General features: G+C 44.1%; 1 protein-coding gene and 1 pseudogene across 5 annotated transcripts in view; both read left to right on the forward strand.

The window, feature by feature from the left end:
• LOC105482963 (integrin subunit alpha M) overlaps nucleotides 1–14,975 on the forward strand; it is an 80,488-nt gene that overhangs the window by 62,271 nt on the left and 3,242 nt on the right. For 3 of the 5 annotated variants that reach the window (XM_011743478.3, XM_011743479.3, XM_011743482.3), the window contains 12 exons: nucleotides 2,039–2,059; nucleotides 3,704–3,834; nucleotides 3,927–4,090; nucleotides 9,337–9,491; nucleotides 9,589–9,720; nucleotides 9,897–9,970; nucleotides 10,200–10,341; nucleotides 10,437–10,559; nucleotides 11,814–11,893; nucleotides 13,098–13,181; nucleotides 14,155–14,230; nucleotides 14,720–14,827. In XM_011743478.3, the coding sequence (XP_011741780.2) occupies nucleotides 2,039–2,059; nucleotides 3,704–3,834; nucleotides 3,927–4,090; nucleotides 9,337–9,491; nucleotides 9,589–9,720; nucleotides 9,897–9,970; nucleotides 10,200–10,341; nucleotides 10,437–10,559; nucleotides 11,814–11,893; nucleotides 13,098–13,181; nucleotides 14,155–14,230; nucleotides 14,720–14,827 (1,290 nt within the window). The remainder of the gene's footprint in view (nucleotides 1–2,038; nucleotides 2,060–3,703; nucleotides 3,835–3,926; nucleotides 4,091–9,336; nucleotides 9,492–9,588; nucleotides 9,721–9,896; nucleotides 9,971–10,199; nucleotides 10,342–10,436; nucleotides 10,560–11,813; nucleotides 11,894–13,097; nucleotides 13,182–14,154; nucleotides 14,231–14,719; nucleotides 14,828–14,975) is intronic. The other 2 variants (XM_011743480.3, XM_011743481.3) reach the window with 1 other exon arrangement.
• LOC105482962 (la-related protein 1B-like) lies at nucleotides 4,097–9,329 on the forward strand (annotated as a pseudogene).

Raw genomic sequence — 14,975 nt, forward strand, 5'->3', positions numbered from 1 at the left:
TGTATTTCTAGTTTGTTGAGGGTTTTTAATCATGAGTGGCTATTCCTGTGGCCTGAATGTTTGTGTCTTGCTATTCATATGTTGAAGCCATAAGTTGAATTCCTATGTTGAAGCCTAATTCCTTGTGTGATGGTATTTGTAGATGGGACCTTTGGAAGGTGTTTAGGTCATAAGAGTGTGGCCCTCATGAATAGGATTAGTGCACTTAGACAAAGCAAAATGATGGTTGCCTATGAACCAGAAAATAGGCTTTCACCAGATACTGAATCTGCTTGCCCCTTGATTTTGGATGTCACAAGTCTTCAGAACCCTGAGAAATAAATATCTATTGCTTGTAACCCATCCAGTCTATGTTATTTGTTATACCAAATAAGCTAAGGCAGATGTTTAATTTTATTAAATGCTTTCTTTTTTTTTATTGATATGATCATGTTATTTTTATTCCTTATTCTGTTAATGTGGTACATCACATTTATTGATTTGCATATGTTGAGCCATCCTTGTGTGCCAGGAATAAAGCCCACATGGTCATGGTGTATGATCCTTTTGTGCTATTGAATTCAGTTTGCTAGTATTTTATTTAGGATTTTGGATCTATGTTCAATAGGGAAATTGGCATGTAGTGATCTTTTCTCATGGTGTATTTGTTGGGATTTAGTGTCAGGATAGTGCTTGCCTCATACAATAAGTTTGGAAGTATTCCCTTCTCTTCAATGTTTTGGATGAGTTTGAGAAGAATTGATATTAATTCTTCTTTAAATGTTTGGTAGAATTTGCCTGAGAAGCCAGCAGGTCCTGGGCTTTTCTTTGTTAGGAGGACTTTGATTACTGATTCAATCTCCTTACTCATTATAGATCTGTTTAAACTTTCTATTGCCTTATGATTCAGGCTTGGTAGGTTGTATATTTCTAGGAATTTATCCATTCCTTCAAGGTTATCGAGTTTGTGAACATATAATTGTTCACAGTAGTCTCTTATGATCCTTTTTATTGTATGGCATCAGTTGTATGTTCTTTCATTTATAATTTTACTTATCTTTTGTTTCTGTTGTTTCTCCCTTTTTCCTTGGTCTACCTAAAAGCTTGTCAAATCTTTTTCTCTTTTCTGAGACGGAGTCTTGCTCTGTTGCCCAGACTGGAGTGCAGTGGCATGATCACAGCTCATTTCATTCTCCACCTCGCAAATTCAAGTGATTCTCCTGCCTCAGGCTCCCGAGTAGCTGGCATTACAGGCATGTGCCACCACACCTGACTGATTTTCATATTTTTAGTAGAGACAGGGTTTCACCATGTTGGTCAGGCTCGTTTTGAACTCCTCACCTCAGGTGAACCACCTGCCTCGACATCCCAAAGTGCTGGGATTGCAGGCATGAGCCACCGTGCCTGGCCAAAGCTTGTCAATTCTATCTTGTTGAAAAATCAACTTAATTTCATTGATTTTTTTCCTATTCTCTATTTGATTTATTTTTCTGTGATCTTTATTATTTTCTTCCTTCTACTAACTTTAGGTTTAGTTTGTTCTTTTATTTCTCATTCCTCAAGGTGTAAAGTTAGGTTTTGTAATTGAAATCTTTCTTTTTATTTTAAAGTTAGGTGTTTATCACTCTGAAATTCCCTTTAGTACTGCTTTTGCTGCCTCCCAGTAAGTTTGGTATATTACGTTTTTGTTTTCATTTATCTCAATGGATAAAAAAATTATTTTCTAATTTCTTTTTTTATCCATTGGTTGTTCAAGGGTGTGTTGCTTAATTTTTACATATGTATGTTTTTTCCAGTTTTTCTTCTGGTATTGAATTTTAGTTTCATTCCATTGTGGTTGGAAAAGATTCTTGATATAATTTCAATCATTTTAAATTTGTTAATACTTGTTTTGTGACCTAACATGTGGTCTGTCCTGGGGAATGGTCCATGTGTGCTTGAGAAGCATGTATATTCTGCAGTAGTTAGCTTGTGTATTTTGTATATGTCTGTTAAGGCCATTTGGTCCATAGTGTAATTCAAATGTACTATTTCTCTCTCTCTCTTTTTTTTTGCCTAGTTGTTCTACTTGCTATTGAAGGTAGGATTTTGAAGTTTCTTACTATTGAATTGCTGTTTATTTCTCCCTTCAGTTCTGTCATTATTTGCTTTATATATTTAGATGTCTGATGGGTGTGTATATAATTAATTGTTACAACTCCTGGTGAAATGGCCATTTCATCATTATATAATATCATAATTTGTTTCTTGACTTAAAGTCATTTTGTCTGTATTAGCATGTCATTCTGCTCTCTTTTGGTTGCCATTTTCATGGAATAGCATTTTCTGCTCCTTTACTTTTAGCCTAAGTGTCAGTAAATACAAAGTGGGTATCTTGTAGACAGCATATAATTGGATTTTGTATTTTTATTAATTCTGCCACTCTGTTTTGAGAGTTTACTTCTGTTTACATTTAAAGTAATTATTGTTAGAGAAGGATTTACTACTGCAATTTTATTAATTGTTTTCTGTTTGTCATGTAGGTCTTTTGTCCCTCTTTTCTTCCTTGCTGTCTTCCTTTGTGTTTTATTGTTGTTAATTTTTGTATTAATATGCTTTCATTCTGTTTTCTTTTTGTGTATATAACTTCTAAAGGTATTTTCTTTGTGTTTTCCACAAAACATCTTATAATTATCATGGTCTATTTTAAGCTGATAACAACTGAACTTAAATCACATACACCCTATACTTTTATTCCCCACTACATGTTTTATGTTATTGATTCACAATTTACAGTTATTTATATTGTGTATCCAGTAACATAATTTTAGCTATAGTTATTTTTAATATCTTTGTCTTATAACTTTTATACCATAATTAAAAGTGTCCAATTCACTGGCATTAAGGACATGACAAAATCACTTTTAAAATTTCTTTAAAATTTATTATTTGGCTGTCAGTTTTTCAATATTACTCTTGCACATACTTTAAAGAGTCAAAATAGTTCCAAAAAGCTCACTGTTAAAAAAACAACAATTTCCACATACACTATGGTTTTGGCTTCATTTCCCCTGCTCTTGACAGAACCACTTTCAGCTCTTTCAATTCTCTATCTGTTCAAATTACATAATAATAATTTTGCTACTTTTTGATTTTTGTTTTAGCACTGACTTCCCACCATGGAAGGTGGAGATTGATCTCTTTTTCAGTTTTCCTTTTGCCACATAGTAGCACTCTTTTACCCCCATTCACTCCTCATGTTTATGTGATCATTTTGGTTAGATCAACATTCAGTATTTGCATTATTCTGACTACATAAATGAAATTCAGCTGAGCTGAATAATATACTTTTACTTTTCCCTGTACCCAGGGAAATGCAGGTAATTAATAGAAACTTGGGGTTGGGCGTGGTGGCTCACACCTGTAATCCTAGCACTTGAGAGGCTGATAGGGCAGAATTGCTTGAGCCCAGGAGTTCAAGACCGGCCTGGGCCACAAAGTGAGACCCCCGTTTTTATTTTTAAAGTTTTTTTAAAAAAGAAATTATGGGTATCCTCTTGAGGTTGTGGTCTAAAGGTGAATAATTCCTTGATAAGGTCTAAGCTGCCCTAGTTCCTTGGTTAGTTGCAAGAGATGAGACTTGAGTAGAGCTTAGAGAACCTCTGTCTGGGTCATGCTGGATGACTGAGTTATATATCTCCTGTCTTTCCTACCCCCTCTCTCTCCACCTCTTTTTTACCCTCAGCGGATAGCAGGCTCCAAGCTCCCTTCCAGACTCCAGTATTTTGGTCAGTCACTGAGTGGGGGGCAGGACCTCACAATGGATGGACTGGTGGACCTGACTGTAGGAGCCCAGGGGCACGTGCTGTTGGTCAGGTGAGAATGCCTTTTGGAGTCAACCAGACATTCTCCCTTGAAGGAATGTTTCTTGTTTGAAGGTCCCTGATGGTTTTCTGGTGTCCCTGCAGGTCCCAGCCAGTACTGAGAGTCGAGGCAACTATGGAGTTCAATCCCAGGGAAGTGGCAAGGAATGTATTTGAGTGTAATGATCAGATGGTGAAAGGCAAGGAAGCTGGGGAGGTCAGAGTCTGCCTCCGTGTCCAGAAGAGCACACGGGATCGGCTAAGAGAAGGTGAGTCTCAAGAGGTTAAATGACCGAGGACATGAATGGGTGCTGCAACCCACTCTGCCCAGCCTTCTAGCTGTCCTGAACTGAGTTCTCACAGGCTCTGACAACCTTCTCCAAGACTTACCTGGGTGAGCAGGCTATTGCCCTGCTGGGTGGGGAAGTCCAGTGGACCTCCCTAAAGAGGTGGGCATGTGGCACTTCCTTACTCCCTCAGTTCTCCGGAGGACTGAGGTCCCCATGTCTGTGAACAAACCATGTTTTTGTTTTTTAATAAATGGAGAGAAAACCTATTTGGGGAGATTGAATTGATGAAGCTAAACAGAAATTTACAAAGCACTCACATACACATTTTATCACTGGTGACTTCTTCCCTTGTTCCTATTCTCAAAGAGTAGAATTGTGTTTGGGGTGGGAGAATAGTAATGACAGTACTAAGAATAACTGTCTTTAGTAGTGACAGTAGTAGGAATAACTGTCTCTAGTAATGACAGTACTAGAAAGAATTGTATCCTCTTTAAAGGTAAAATTATTAGCTGGGCATGATGGCAATTTCTTGTAGTCTCAGCTACTTGAGAGGCTGAGGTGGGAGGATCATTTGAGCCCAGGAGGTTGAGGCCAGCCTGGGCAACATAGCAAGACCCATCCCTAAAAAATGATTACCTTTCTAGGAGCAGTTTTCCTAGGCTGAGGAGATAGCATTCCAGATATGAGGGCAGCCAGCATGGCTAGAAATTAAGAGCAAAATGTTAGAGAGTAGGGAATTGAAGAAGAGTTACTCCCAAACCTACATAGAAATCCCCCTCTACTCTTTGGCTGACTCCTAAGACATGAATGCCCAGGTCAGTACTCCAAGAAACCCAGTAGAAAACAGCAACTGAAAAGCCAAAGAGCTGATCAGACAATTCAGCAGCTCCCCACTGCTGGGGAGACAGAGATTTGAGAGGCCTTGGTAAATGCCTTGGTCTTTCCATTGAGACAACTGACTAGCAACCAAGAGAAACAATGTACAATAGAAACAGACCCACAGGTGATTCAGAAATTAGAATGATTGGATAGGAATTTTAAAAAGGTAACTATAATTAATATCTTCAAGAAAAAAGAGAAAGGATGAGAACTTCATCAAAAACCTGGAATTCATAAAATAGAGTCAAATGGAAACTCTAGAACCAAAAAATGCAATGACTGAAATGAAGAATTCAGTAAATAGATTTATAGCAGATTAGAAGCAGAACAGAGAATTAGTGAACTAGAAGACAAGTCATTTGAAAGTATCTGGATAAATATGCAGGTAAAAAGAATGAAAAATACAGAAAAACATCATAAGAGATGTGTGGGATATGGTGAAAGATCTAACAAACATGTAATTGGAATTACAGAAAGTGGTGGTGGGGGAGGAGAGAGAGAGAGACAGAGAGAGAGAGTGAGAGAAAGAAAATAGGAAAGATGGAATAGGAAAGACAGAATAGGAAAGATGGAATAGGATGGAATAGGAAAGATGTTAAAGAATTTCCGACTTCACTTGGGAGCCGCCCCAGGCCAGGGGGCGACACAGCGTCCCCTCCCTTAGCCTAGCCGCGACCCAGCTTTAGGGCCTAAGGGCAAATCAAGCGCCCGGTCCTCCCGGCGCCGTGTGCGCAGCCCGCTCAGGCCCTTGGCCACCGTCGCCGCGGGGACAGGCCGCGAGCCACAGAGGCCTAGTGCGCGCCCCGCCCCTGAGCCCGCAGTAGGAGCGGCCTCAGCCCGTGAGCCGGGAGTTGTCCCCTTAGTCGTCCCTCGCACTTGGAGGGCCGCTGGGGCGGGGCAGGCCTTCGGGCCTGACGGCACCCGGGCGGTCGAATCCCTCAACTCCCGCGGGTGGCCCGGCGAGGGAAGGAGCCGAGTTCGGTTTCCTCAAAATTATAAAAGCAGGAAAACTCAAGACAAAGAAATCCAACAAGGCTAGTGATTTCAGCGATATGGAGAATTGGCCAACGCCAAGTGAATCAGCGAACACTGGATTTCAGAGTGTCCTCAGCCAAGGAAATAAAAAGCCACAAAATAGAAAAGAAAAAGAAGAGAAGGTTGAAAAGAGAAGTAACAATGAGAGCAAAGAAAATCGGAAAACAAAGTTAAATGGTCCCGGTGAAAATGTCAGTGAGGATGAGGCTCAGTCAAGTAATCAACGAAAGAGAGCTAATAAGCGCAAGTGGGTACCACTCCACTTAGATGATGTAAGATCAGAGAGTCAAGAAAGACCTGGATCCCGGAACACCTGAAGATGTCAACCTGAAGCAAAGAAACCAACACATAACAATAGGAGAAATGATACACGAAATTGGAGGCGAGACAGAGAAAAAAAGAGATGATCAAGATGAAGTTTCCAGTGTGAGAAGTGAGGGTGGTAATATCCGAGGTTCCTTTAGAGGTCGAGGAAGAGGCGGAGGATGGGGAAGAGGACGAGGCAGAGGAAATCCTCGACTGAACTTTGACTATTCATATGGTTATCAAGAACATGGTGAAAGGACTGATTGACCATTTCAAACAGGACTTAATACCAGCATGATGTATTACTATGATGATGGTACAGGTGTACAGGTGTATCCTGTGGAAGAAGCATTGCTTAAAGAGTATATTAAGCATCAAATTGAATATTACTTCAGTGTAGAAAATTGGGAACGAGACTTCTTTCTTCGGGGAAAGATGGATGAACAAGGTTTCTTGCCTATTTCCCTGATTGCTGGTTTTCAGCGTGTTCAGGCTCTCACTACAAACTTTAATCTCATCTTAGAAGCACTGAAGGATAGCACAGAAGTAGAAATTGTGGATGAGAAAATGAGAAAAAAGATAGAACCAGAAAAGTGGCCAGTTCCAGGCCCTCTTCCACGCGATGTGCCACCAACAGACTTCTCTCAACTGATTGATTGTCCAGAGTTTGTACCAGGCCAAGCCTTTTGCTCATATCCAGTCAGGGTGATGATCTTCTTAAGCTCTTGGATGTCATTTGATCAGAATATGCAGTGGAATAGGTAACTCATTGAAATGCCATTATAAATACTGGAACAAATCCTGCTGTAAAAATGAAAGCGATCAGACTGTCTTCTGTTCAAGAATGTCTATTCCCACCTCCTGGTGGAGGAAGTTGGGCCAACACTGCAGTGGAGATAACCACCTTTGCGATAATGAGAGACAGACCAGAGGACTGCTACTCTTTTTATAGGAGCTGCCTATTTCTGTGTAATTGGCCTGGGCTGCATGGGCTGCTTTTATTCATGGTGGAAAAGTTAATTGTTACTATTCTGGAAATACCACAAGAGCATGTTTTCTGTTTCCAGGGTTATGTACTTGTGTCCAGATGAATAAAGCAGAAAAGGGGGATTGAGTAGCATTTCCCAGATTCTTAAGTACTTTGCTATTTGATTTGCCTTTCAGTGTAGTGTACATTGCAAAACTCAGATATTGTCATGATGTTTCACTTGGACATAAGACTTATTAATGTGGACACTTAAGGGGTAAGGAATTTAAGAACTGAATGAAGATATTTCTTCCTTTACTCTTCAAAATGTATTTTTGATACATCAGTATGAGAGAACGTCCCATCAACAAAGCATCGATGATGGACAGTCTCACAGTATTTTTATCTTATGCTTCTTTGTCAGGCTTCTGCTTCTAATCCCAGTAAGCAAGTTGGACAGGCATTTTAAAAGCTGAAGAAAAGTGACATTATTTTAGCTAATGGTTTTTAATTTATTTTTTGTTAAGATATAATGGGTGATTATATAAGTTAGATTTATCTATTGTATCAACTTGGGTCCAAGATGACAGTTTTAGCCAGCTTGTGAACAGGCACTGGGTAAGTTAGCTAAAATAACATATACTTTCTCTACAGGGTAGGTAAGATAGGTCAGTCAAGTTGGTAACCGTTTATGCATACTAATCTGTCCATTAACCATCCATTAACCGTTTATGCATACTAATAAAATTATAAGAATAATAATAAAAAAAGAATTTCCCCAAACTGGCCAGTCGCGCGGTGGCTCACACCTGTAATCCCAGCACTTTGGGAGGCCGAGGCAGGTGGATCACCTGAGGACAGGAGTTTGAGACCAGCCTGGCCAACATGCTGAAATCCCATCTCTACAAAAAATACAAAATTAGCAGGTGTGGTGGCACGCATCTGTAATCCCAGCTACTCAGGAGGCTGAAGCAGAATCACTTGAAACTGGGAGGCTGAGGTTGCAGTGACCTGAGCTCCCCCCATTGCATTCCAGCCAGGGTGACAAGAGTGAAAGTCCATTAAAAAAAAAAATTCCCCAAACTGATGAAAGACATCAAGATTCTTTACAAAATCAAAGCAGGATAAATATAAAGGACATTATATCAATGCATGTTATAATCAAACTGCTGAAGACCAAAGACAAAGAGAAAAAAAATTTAAAGAAGCCAGAAAAATACAGTAAATTTTTTATTGAGTAACAGAATAGCTACCATTTATTGAGCACTTATTGTATAAAAGGCACTGTGCTAAATGCTTGATAAGCACTGTTTCACTTCCTTTTTACCATTGGGTGTCATTATTATCATTATTATCCTCACTTTAAAAATAAAGAATGGAGGCCAGGCGCAGTGGCTCACGCCTTTTATCCCAGTGCTTTGGGAGGCTGAGGCAGGTGGATTAGTTCGAGACCAGCCTGGCCAACATGGTGAAACCCTATCTGTATTAAAAACACAAACATTAGCAGGACGTGGTGGCATGTGCCTGTAATCCCAGCTACTTGGGAGGCTGAGGCAGGAGAATCGCTTGAACCTGGGAGGCAGAGGTTGCAGTGAGCTAAGATTGCACCCCTGCACTCCAGCCTGGGCAACAGAGCAAGTTTCTGTCTCAAAAAAGAAAATGAAAACTAAAAAGAAAGGAAGGAAGGAAGAAGGGAAGGAAGGAAAGGAAGAAAAGGAAGGAAGGAAAGAAAGGAAAGAAGGAAAAAAGGAAGGAAGGAAGGAAGGAAGGGAGGAAGGAAAAGAAAGAAAGAGAAAGAAAGAAAGAAGGAAAGAAAGAAAAGAAAAGAAAGAAAGGAAAAAGGAAGGAAGGAAGGAAGGAAGGAAGGAAGGAAGGAAAGAAGGAAGGAAGGAAGCAAGCAAGCAAGGGAGACTCAGAGAGTTCAGACAACATACCGCAAGTCGTACAGCTGAGAAGCAGAGGAGCTGGGCCTTGAGCTCCCATCTGCCGGGCTCCGAGGTGCAGGCCGCTCACCCGCTGTGCCACCCTGTCCCTTCAGGGCAGATCCAGAGTGTTGTGACTTACGACCTGGCTCTGGACTCCGGCCGCCCACGTTCCCGCGCTGTCTTCGGTGAGACAAAGAACAGCACGCGCAGGCAGACGAAGACCTTGGGGCTGACCCAGACTTGTGAGACCCTGAAGCTACAGTTGCCGGTGAGCAGGAGAGTGGCCAGAACCCTGTGTTCTCCAAGCATGGGGTGGGCTTGGGGAGCTAAGGAGGGCAGATCCCCAAATCCCGGCTATCTCTTAGGATTGCATCGAGGACCCAGTGAGCCCCATTGTGCTGCGCCTGAACTTCTCTCTGGTGGGAACTCCCTTGTCTGCTTTCGGGAACCTCCGGCCGGTGCTGGCTGAGGATGCTCAGAGACTCTTCATAGCCTTAGTGAGTCCGGAGTTGGGATCCTGCAGGGGTGTGGAAGAGACCAGAGGCCAAGGTGGTTGAAACTCATTTTATTTGATCGCATCTAATTTTACTTCAACATTTTATTTTATTGTTTAATTTCACAACATTTGGTTATTTCCTTTCCTTTCATTTGATCATATTCATTTTTTTAAAAGTTTCCCTTTGAGAAGAATTGTGGCAATGACAACATTTGCCAGGATGACCTCAGCATCACCTTCAGTTTCATGAGGTGAGTTTCCTTTCTTCCACACCTCCTCCAGAGGAGGACCCGGACCATGACCCGCTGTGTTCTCCTCCTGGCCCCCAAGGGAGCCGGGTGTTCCTGGGCTCTGAGGTCCCGTGTGGCTGCCCCTGTACTGTTGTCTCTCATCCAGTGCCTGAGTCTCCGTTCCGCTGAAGCAGGCTTTGCCACAGGGAATCCCCCAGCGCCCCACCCCCGGCCTGTCTTCTTCCCACAGCCTGGACTGCCTCGTGGTGGGTGGGCCCCGGGAGTTCAACGTGACAGTGACTGTGAGAAATGACGGCGAGGACTCCTATAGGACACAGGTCACCTTCTTCTTCCCACTTGGCCTGTCCTACCGGAAGGTGTCCAGGCTCCAGGTAACCACATCCTTCTCAGGCTCCATCTGACCTTTGCTTCACCGTCCTCATGGCTGGAGGTGGATATCACCACCTTTGCCTCCCTTGCCTTCCAGAACCAGCGCTCACAGCGATCCTGGCGCCTGGCCTGTGAGTCTGCCTCCTCCACCGAAGTGCCTGGGGCCTTGAAGAGCACCAGCTGCAGCATAAACCACCCCATCTTCCCAGAAAACTCAGAGGTCAGAACTCCTGGCTCCTCCCCTCCTTCTTTCTTTGATTTCTTTGGGGATTCTTTTCTTCTTCTTCTCTTCTTTAGTAGTGATTCCTTTTTGTACAAAACAGCTTTATTGAGATATAATTCACATACCATCCAATTCACCTATTTAAAGCATACATTTCAAACCCAGCACAGTGGCTCATGTTTGTAATCCTAGCACTTTAGGAGGTCGAGGCAGGAGGATTGCTTGAGTCCAAGAGTTTGAAACCAGCCTAGGTGACATGGCAAGACCCTGTCTCTACAAAAACTGTAAAAATTAGCTGGGGGTGGTGGTGCACACCTGTAGTCCCAGCTACTTGGGAGGCTGGGGTGGGAGGATCTTCTAAGCCTGGGAGGTTGAGGCTGCAGCGAGCTATGATAACACCACTGCACTCTAGCCTGGGCAACGGAGTGAGACCCTGTCTCAAAAATAAAATAAAATAAAATAAAATAAAATAAAATAAAATAAAATAAAATAAAATAAAGCATACAGTTCAGTGGCTTTGTGAATTCACAGGGTCTTGCATCCATCATCATGATCCATTTCAGAACATCTTCATTACCTCACAGAAAGCCTCTGTTCCTGTTGGCCCTCAACCCCAACCCTCCCATCTCCCCCAGCTCTAGGAAACCACTAATCTACTTTGTGTCTATAGATTTGCCTGTTCTGGACATTTCATATAAATGAAATAATACCGTATGTGATCCTTTTGCTAGCATAATATTAAGCAAGGACTTAGCAAGGATCATTCACATCGTTGTATGTGTCAGTACTTCATTGCTTTACATTTAAAAAAATTTTTTAGTATATTTTTTGAGATGGAGTCTCACTTTGTCACCCAGGCTGGAGTGCAGTGATGCAATCTTGGCTCACTGCAACCTCTGCCTCCCAGGTTTAAGCAATTCTTGTGCCTCACCCTCCCAAGTAGCTGGGGTTACATGCGCCTACCACCACGCCCAGTTAATTTTTGTATTTTTAGTAGATACAGGGTTTCGCCATGTTGGCCAGGCTGGTCTCGAACTCCCAACCTCAGGTGATCCACCTGCCTCAGCCTCCCAAAGTGCTAGGATTACAGGTGTGAGCCACCGCGCCCGGCCTTCATTGCTTTTTATTTGGTGAACAATATCCTGTTGTATGGATGGGCCATATTTCATGTCTCCATTAATCAGATGACGGGCATTTGGGTTATTTCTTCTCTCCTATTTCTATCATTGCTTCTCCTTTCTCCCATTCCAGGTCACCTTTAATATCACATTTGATGTGGACTCTAAGGCTTCCCTTGGAAACAAACTGCTCCTCAAGGCCAATGTGACCAGGTGCTCTCTGCCAGGCTTCTGCATGCAGTTGCCCTTCTGAGGCCCCAGCCCCTGGCCCAGGGTGGGCCTTTGCCCTTTGCCCACTGGTTCTCCCTTCAATGCATTTGTTCACTTAGCAAACACTCACTGAGCACCCACCATGTGCTGGGTCTTGTGCTGAGTGCTGGTGGGACGGTGGTGGATCACATGATGGTGGTTCCTGCCCTCTCAGAGATGATAATTGAGTGGCAAAGACAGGCAAGAAAACTAGCCATTAATCTGGCATCTCAAATCCAGTATGAGATGCAAGATTAGATGGCGGATGGCCAGTGTTCTTGGGAGTCTGGTGTTCAGAGAAGATTTCTAAAGAAAATATATTTAGGAGCTGGATGTGGTGGCTCAGCCCTGTAATCCCAGCACTTTAGGAGACTGAGGCAAAACAATGGCTCAAACCCAGGAGTTCAAAATCAGCCTGGACAACATATCAATACCCTGTTTCTACAAAAAATACAAAAATTAGCCAGGCATGGTGGTGCATGCCTGTAATCCCAGCTACTCCGGAGGCTGAGGCACAAGAATTGCTTGAGCCTGGAAGATGGAGGCTGCAATGAGCTGAGATTGTGCCACTGCACTGCAGCCTGGGCAACAGAGTGAGACCCAGTCTCAAAAAAATAAAAAATAAATAAAATAAAAATAAAAAAAGAAAATGAAAGGGGGAAAAAAAGAAAATATATTTAGACAAAGCAAAAGCATGAACTGAGGGCGGGCATGAAGACAGAAGGCAGGAAGCAGGTATCAGGGATGGGAAGATCCGGGTGTGTTTAAGAGTGGCCTCAGCATGAAATGCAGGGTTGAAGGAGCTGGTGGTGGTTAGATACAGGCCATGTCCCAAAATGGCTGATGGGTGTTGCTAGGGATTTGCAGTTTCGCCTCTGGGAGTGACATAATCATATTGGCATGTTAGAACGATCACTCTTCAGGAGGGCTGACGATTGGGGTGGGAGCAGGTGTGAATTCAGGGACCAGTTAGGGGAAGGTGGCTGTAGACATCCAGGTGGGGAGGGATGGGCCTGGGCTAGGCAGGGGCAGGGGCTGGAGAAGAGTGGGGTTTCAGACGCAGAGATAACAGAACTTGGTGGCTGATTGGAGGCAGGGAGTGAGGGAGAGGGAGGAGGAAAGACTGTCCGTTCTCAAGAGCTTGCTGGAGCTCTCTCTTTCCCTCCAGTGAGAACAACATGTCCAGAACCAACAAAACCGAATTCCAACGGGAGCTGCCGGTGAAATATGCCGTCTACATGGTGGTCACCAGGTGCTGGCTTCAGGACTTTAGCTGAGCCTCCCTTCTGGGCTGGACATGACTGATCTGTGTGCAAGAGTCTGTGCATGTCTGTGTGTGTGTGAGTCTGAGGATCTATGTGCATGTGTATGTGTGCATGGGTGTGTGAGTGTGAGGATCTATGCATGTTTGTGTGTATGGATGTGTATTTGTGCATGTGTGTGTCTGAGGATCTATCTGTATGTGTGTATGTGTGCATGGGCGTGTGTGCATGTGAGTGTGATCTATGTGCATGTGTATGTGTGCAAGGGTGTGTATTTGTGTGTCTGAGGATCTATGTGCATGTGTGTATGTGTGCATGGGTGTGTATTTGTGTGAGAATCTATGTGCATGTGTATGTGTACATGGGCGTGTATGCATGTGTGTGTGAGGATCCTTGTGCGTGTATTTGTGCATGTGTGTCTGAGGATCTCTGTGCATGTATGTGTGCATGGGTGTGTATTTGTGCATGTGTGTGTGAGGATCTATGTGCATATGTGTGTGTGCATGGGTGTGTATTTGTGCGTGTGTGAGAGGATTCATGTGCGTATGTGTGCATGGGTGTGTGTCCATGGGTATGTATTTGTGCATGTATGTGTGTCTGAGGATCTATGTGTGCATGTATGTGTGAATGAGTGTGTATTTGTGCATGTGTGTGTCTCAGGGTCTATGTGCATGTATGTGTGCATGGGTGTGTATTTGTGCACGTGTGTGTGTCTGAGAGTCTACATGCGTGTATGCGTGCATGGGTGTGCATCTGTGCATGTGTGTGTAAGTGGCCCAAATGGACACGCACTGTGTGTCCAGCATACATTGCTTCCCCCATCCTCCTGCACCCTACCACATCTCCACCCCCCAGGCCTTCATTACCCATGTGCCTGTTCGCTCCTTACACACTTAGCCTGAGACACCCTCCCAGGGCACCCATCATGTTTTGTCACCTCCTGTCCCTTCTTTCTCCCTTCAGCCATGAGGTCTCCACTAAATATATCAACTTCACGGCCTCAGAGAACACCAGTCGGGTCATGCAGCATCAATATCAGGTGGGGAGCTGGGGCATCTTGGTCCTGAGAAGGAGGCTGGGGAGGAAAATCGATGGTAGACAATGCAGAAACAGGGATGGGAAATGTGCGCAAGGCGCCTGTGGTGTGCCGGACTTGGTCCACGCTGCTGTCAGTATGCACACATGCACGCACGTATGTATGTGACATGCACGCACGTAATTATCTTGTGTTACCTTCGTAACGACTCTGTGGGGCACTGTCATGATCCCCAGTTTACAGATGAAGAAACTGAGGCTCAGAGAGGTTTACAGAACACGCCCGAGGTCTCCCACCGAGTAAGTGGGAGACCTAGGACTGGAGACCAGGCCATGTGGCACTGGAATGCATATTAGGTGTACACTCTACTCTCTCAAACAGGAAGGGGCAGGACGCCCCGGCCTGTGGCCTGCCCCATAGGGAGGGGAGGCTGATTTTCCAGGCTGGTGGGGGAGGACGGCCAGAGCCCTGACCCCGCCCTCCCCGGTGCAGGTCAAAAACCTGGGGCAAAGGAGCCTCCCCATCAGCCTGGTATTCTTGGTGCCTGTCCGGCTGAACCAGACGATCATATGGGACCGCCCCCAGGTCACTTTCTCCGAGGTGAGCGGAGCTCGGCCTGACTCCTGCAGCGCCCTGGGCCTTCCTCTCACCTCTGTCTCCACTGTTGGGTTTTGGAGCTGCTCCCCCTCCCTCCTGGACCCAAGCCATCTCACCTCTTGAGAGGTGGGCCCTGGCGCCTTCATCTCTG

The sequence above is a fragment of the Macaca nemestrina genome, chromosome 18, assembly GCF_043159975.1.
Source record: "Macaca nemestrina isolate mMacNem1 chromosome 18, mMacNem.hap1, whole genome shotgun sequence".
Taxonomy (NCBI): Eukaryota; Metazoa; Chordata; class Mammalia; order Primates; family Cercopithecidae; genus Macaca; species Macaca nemestrina.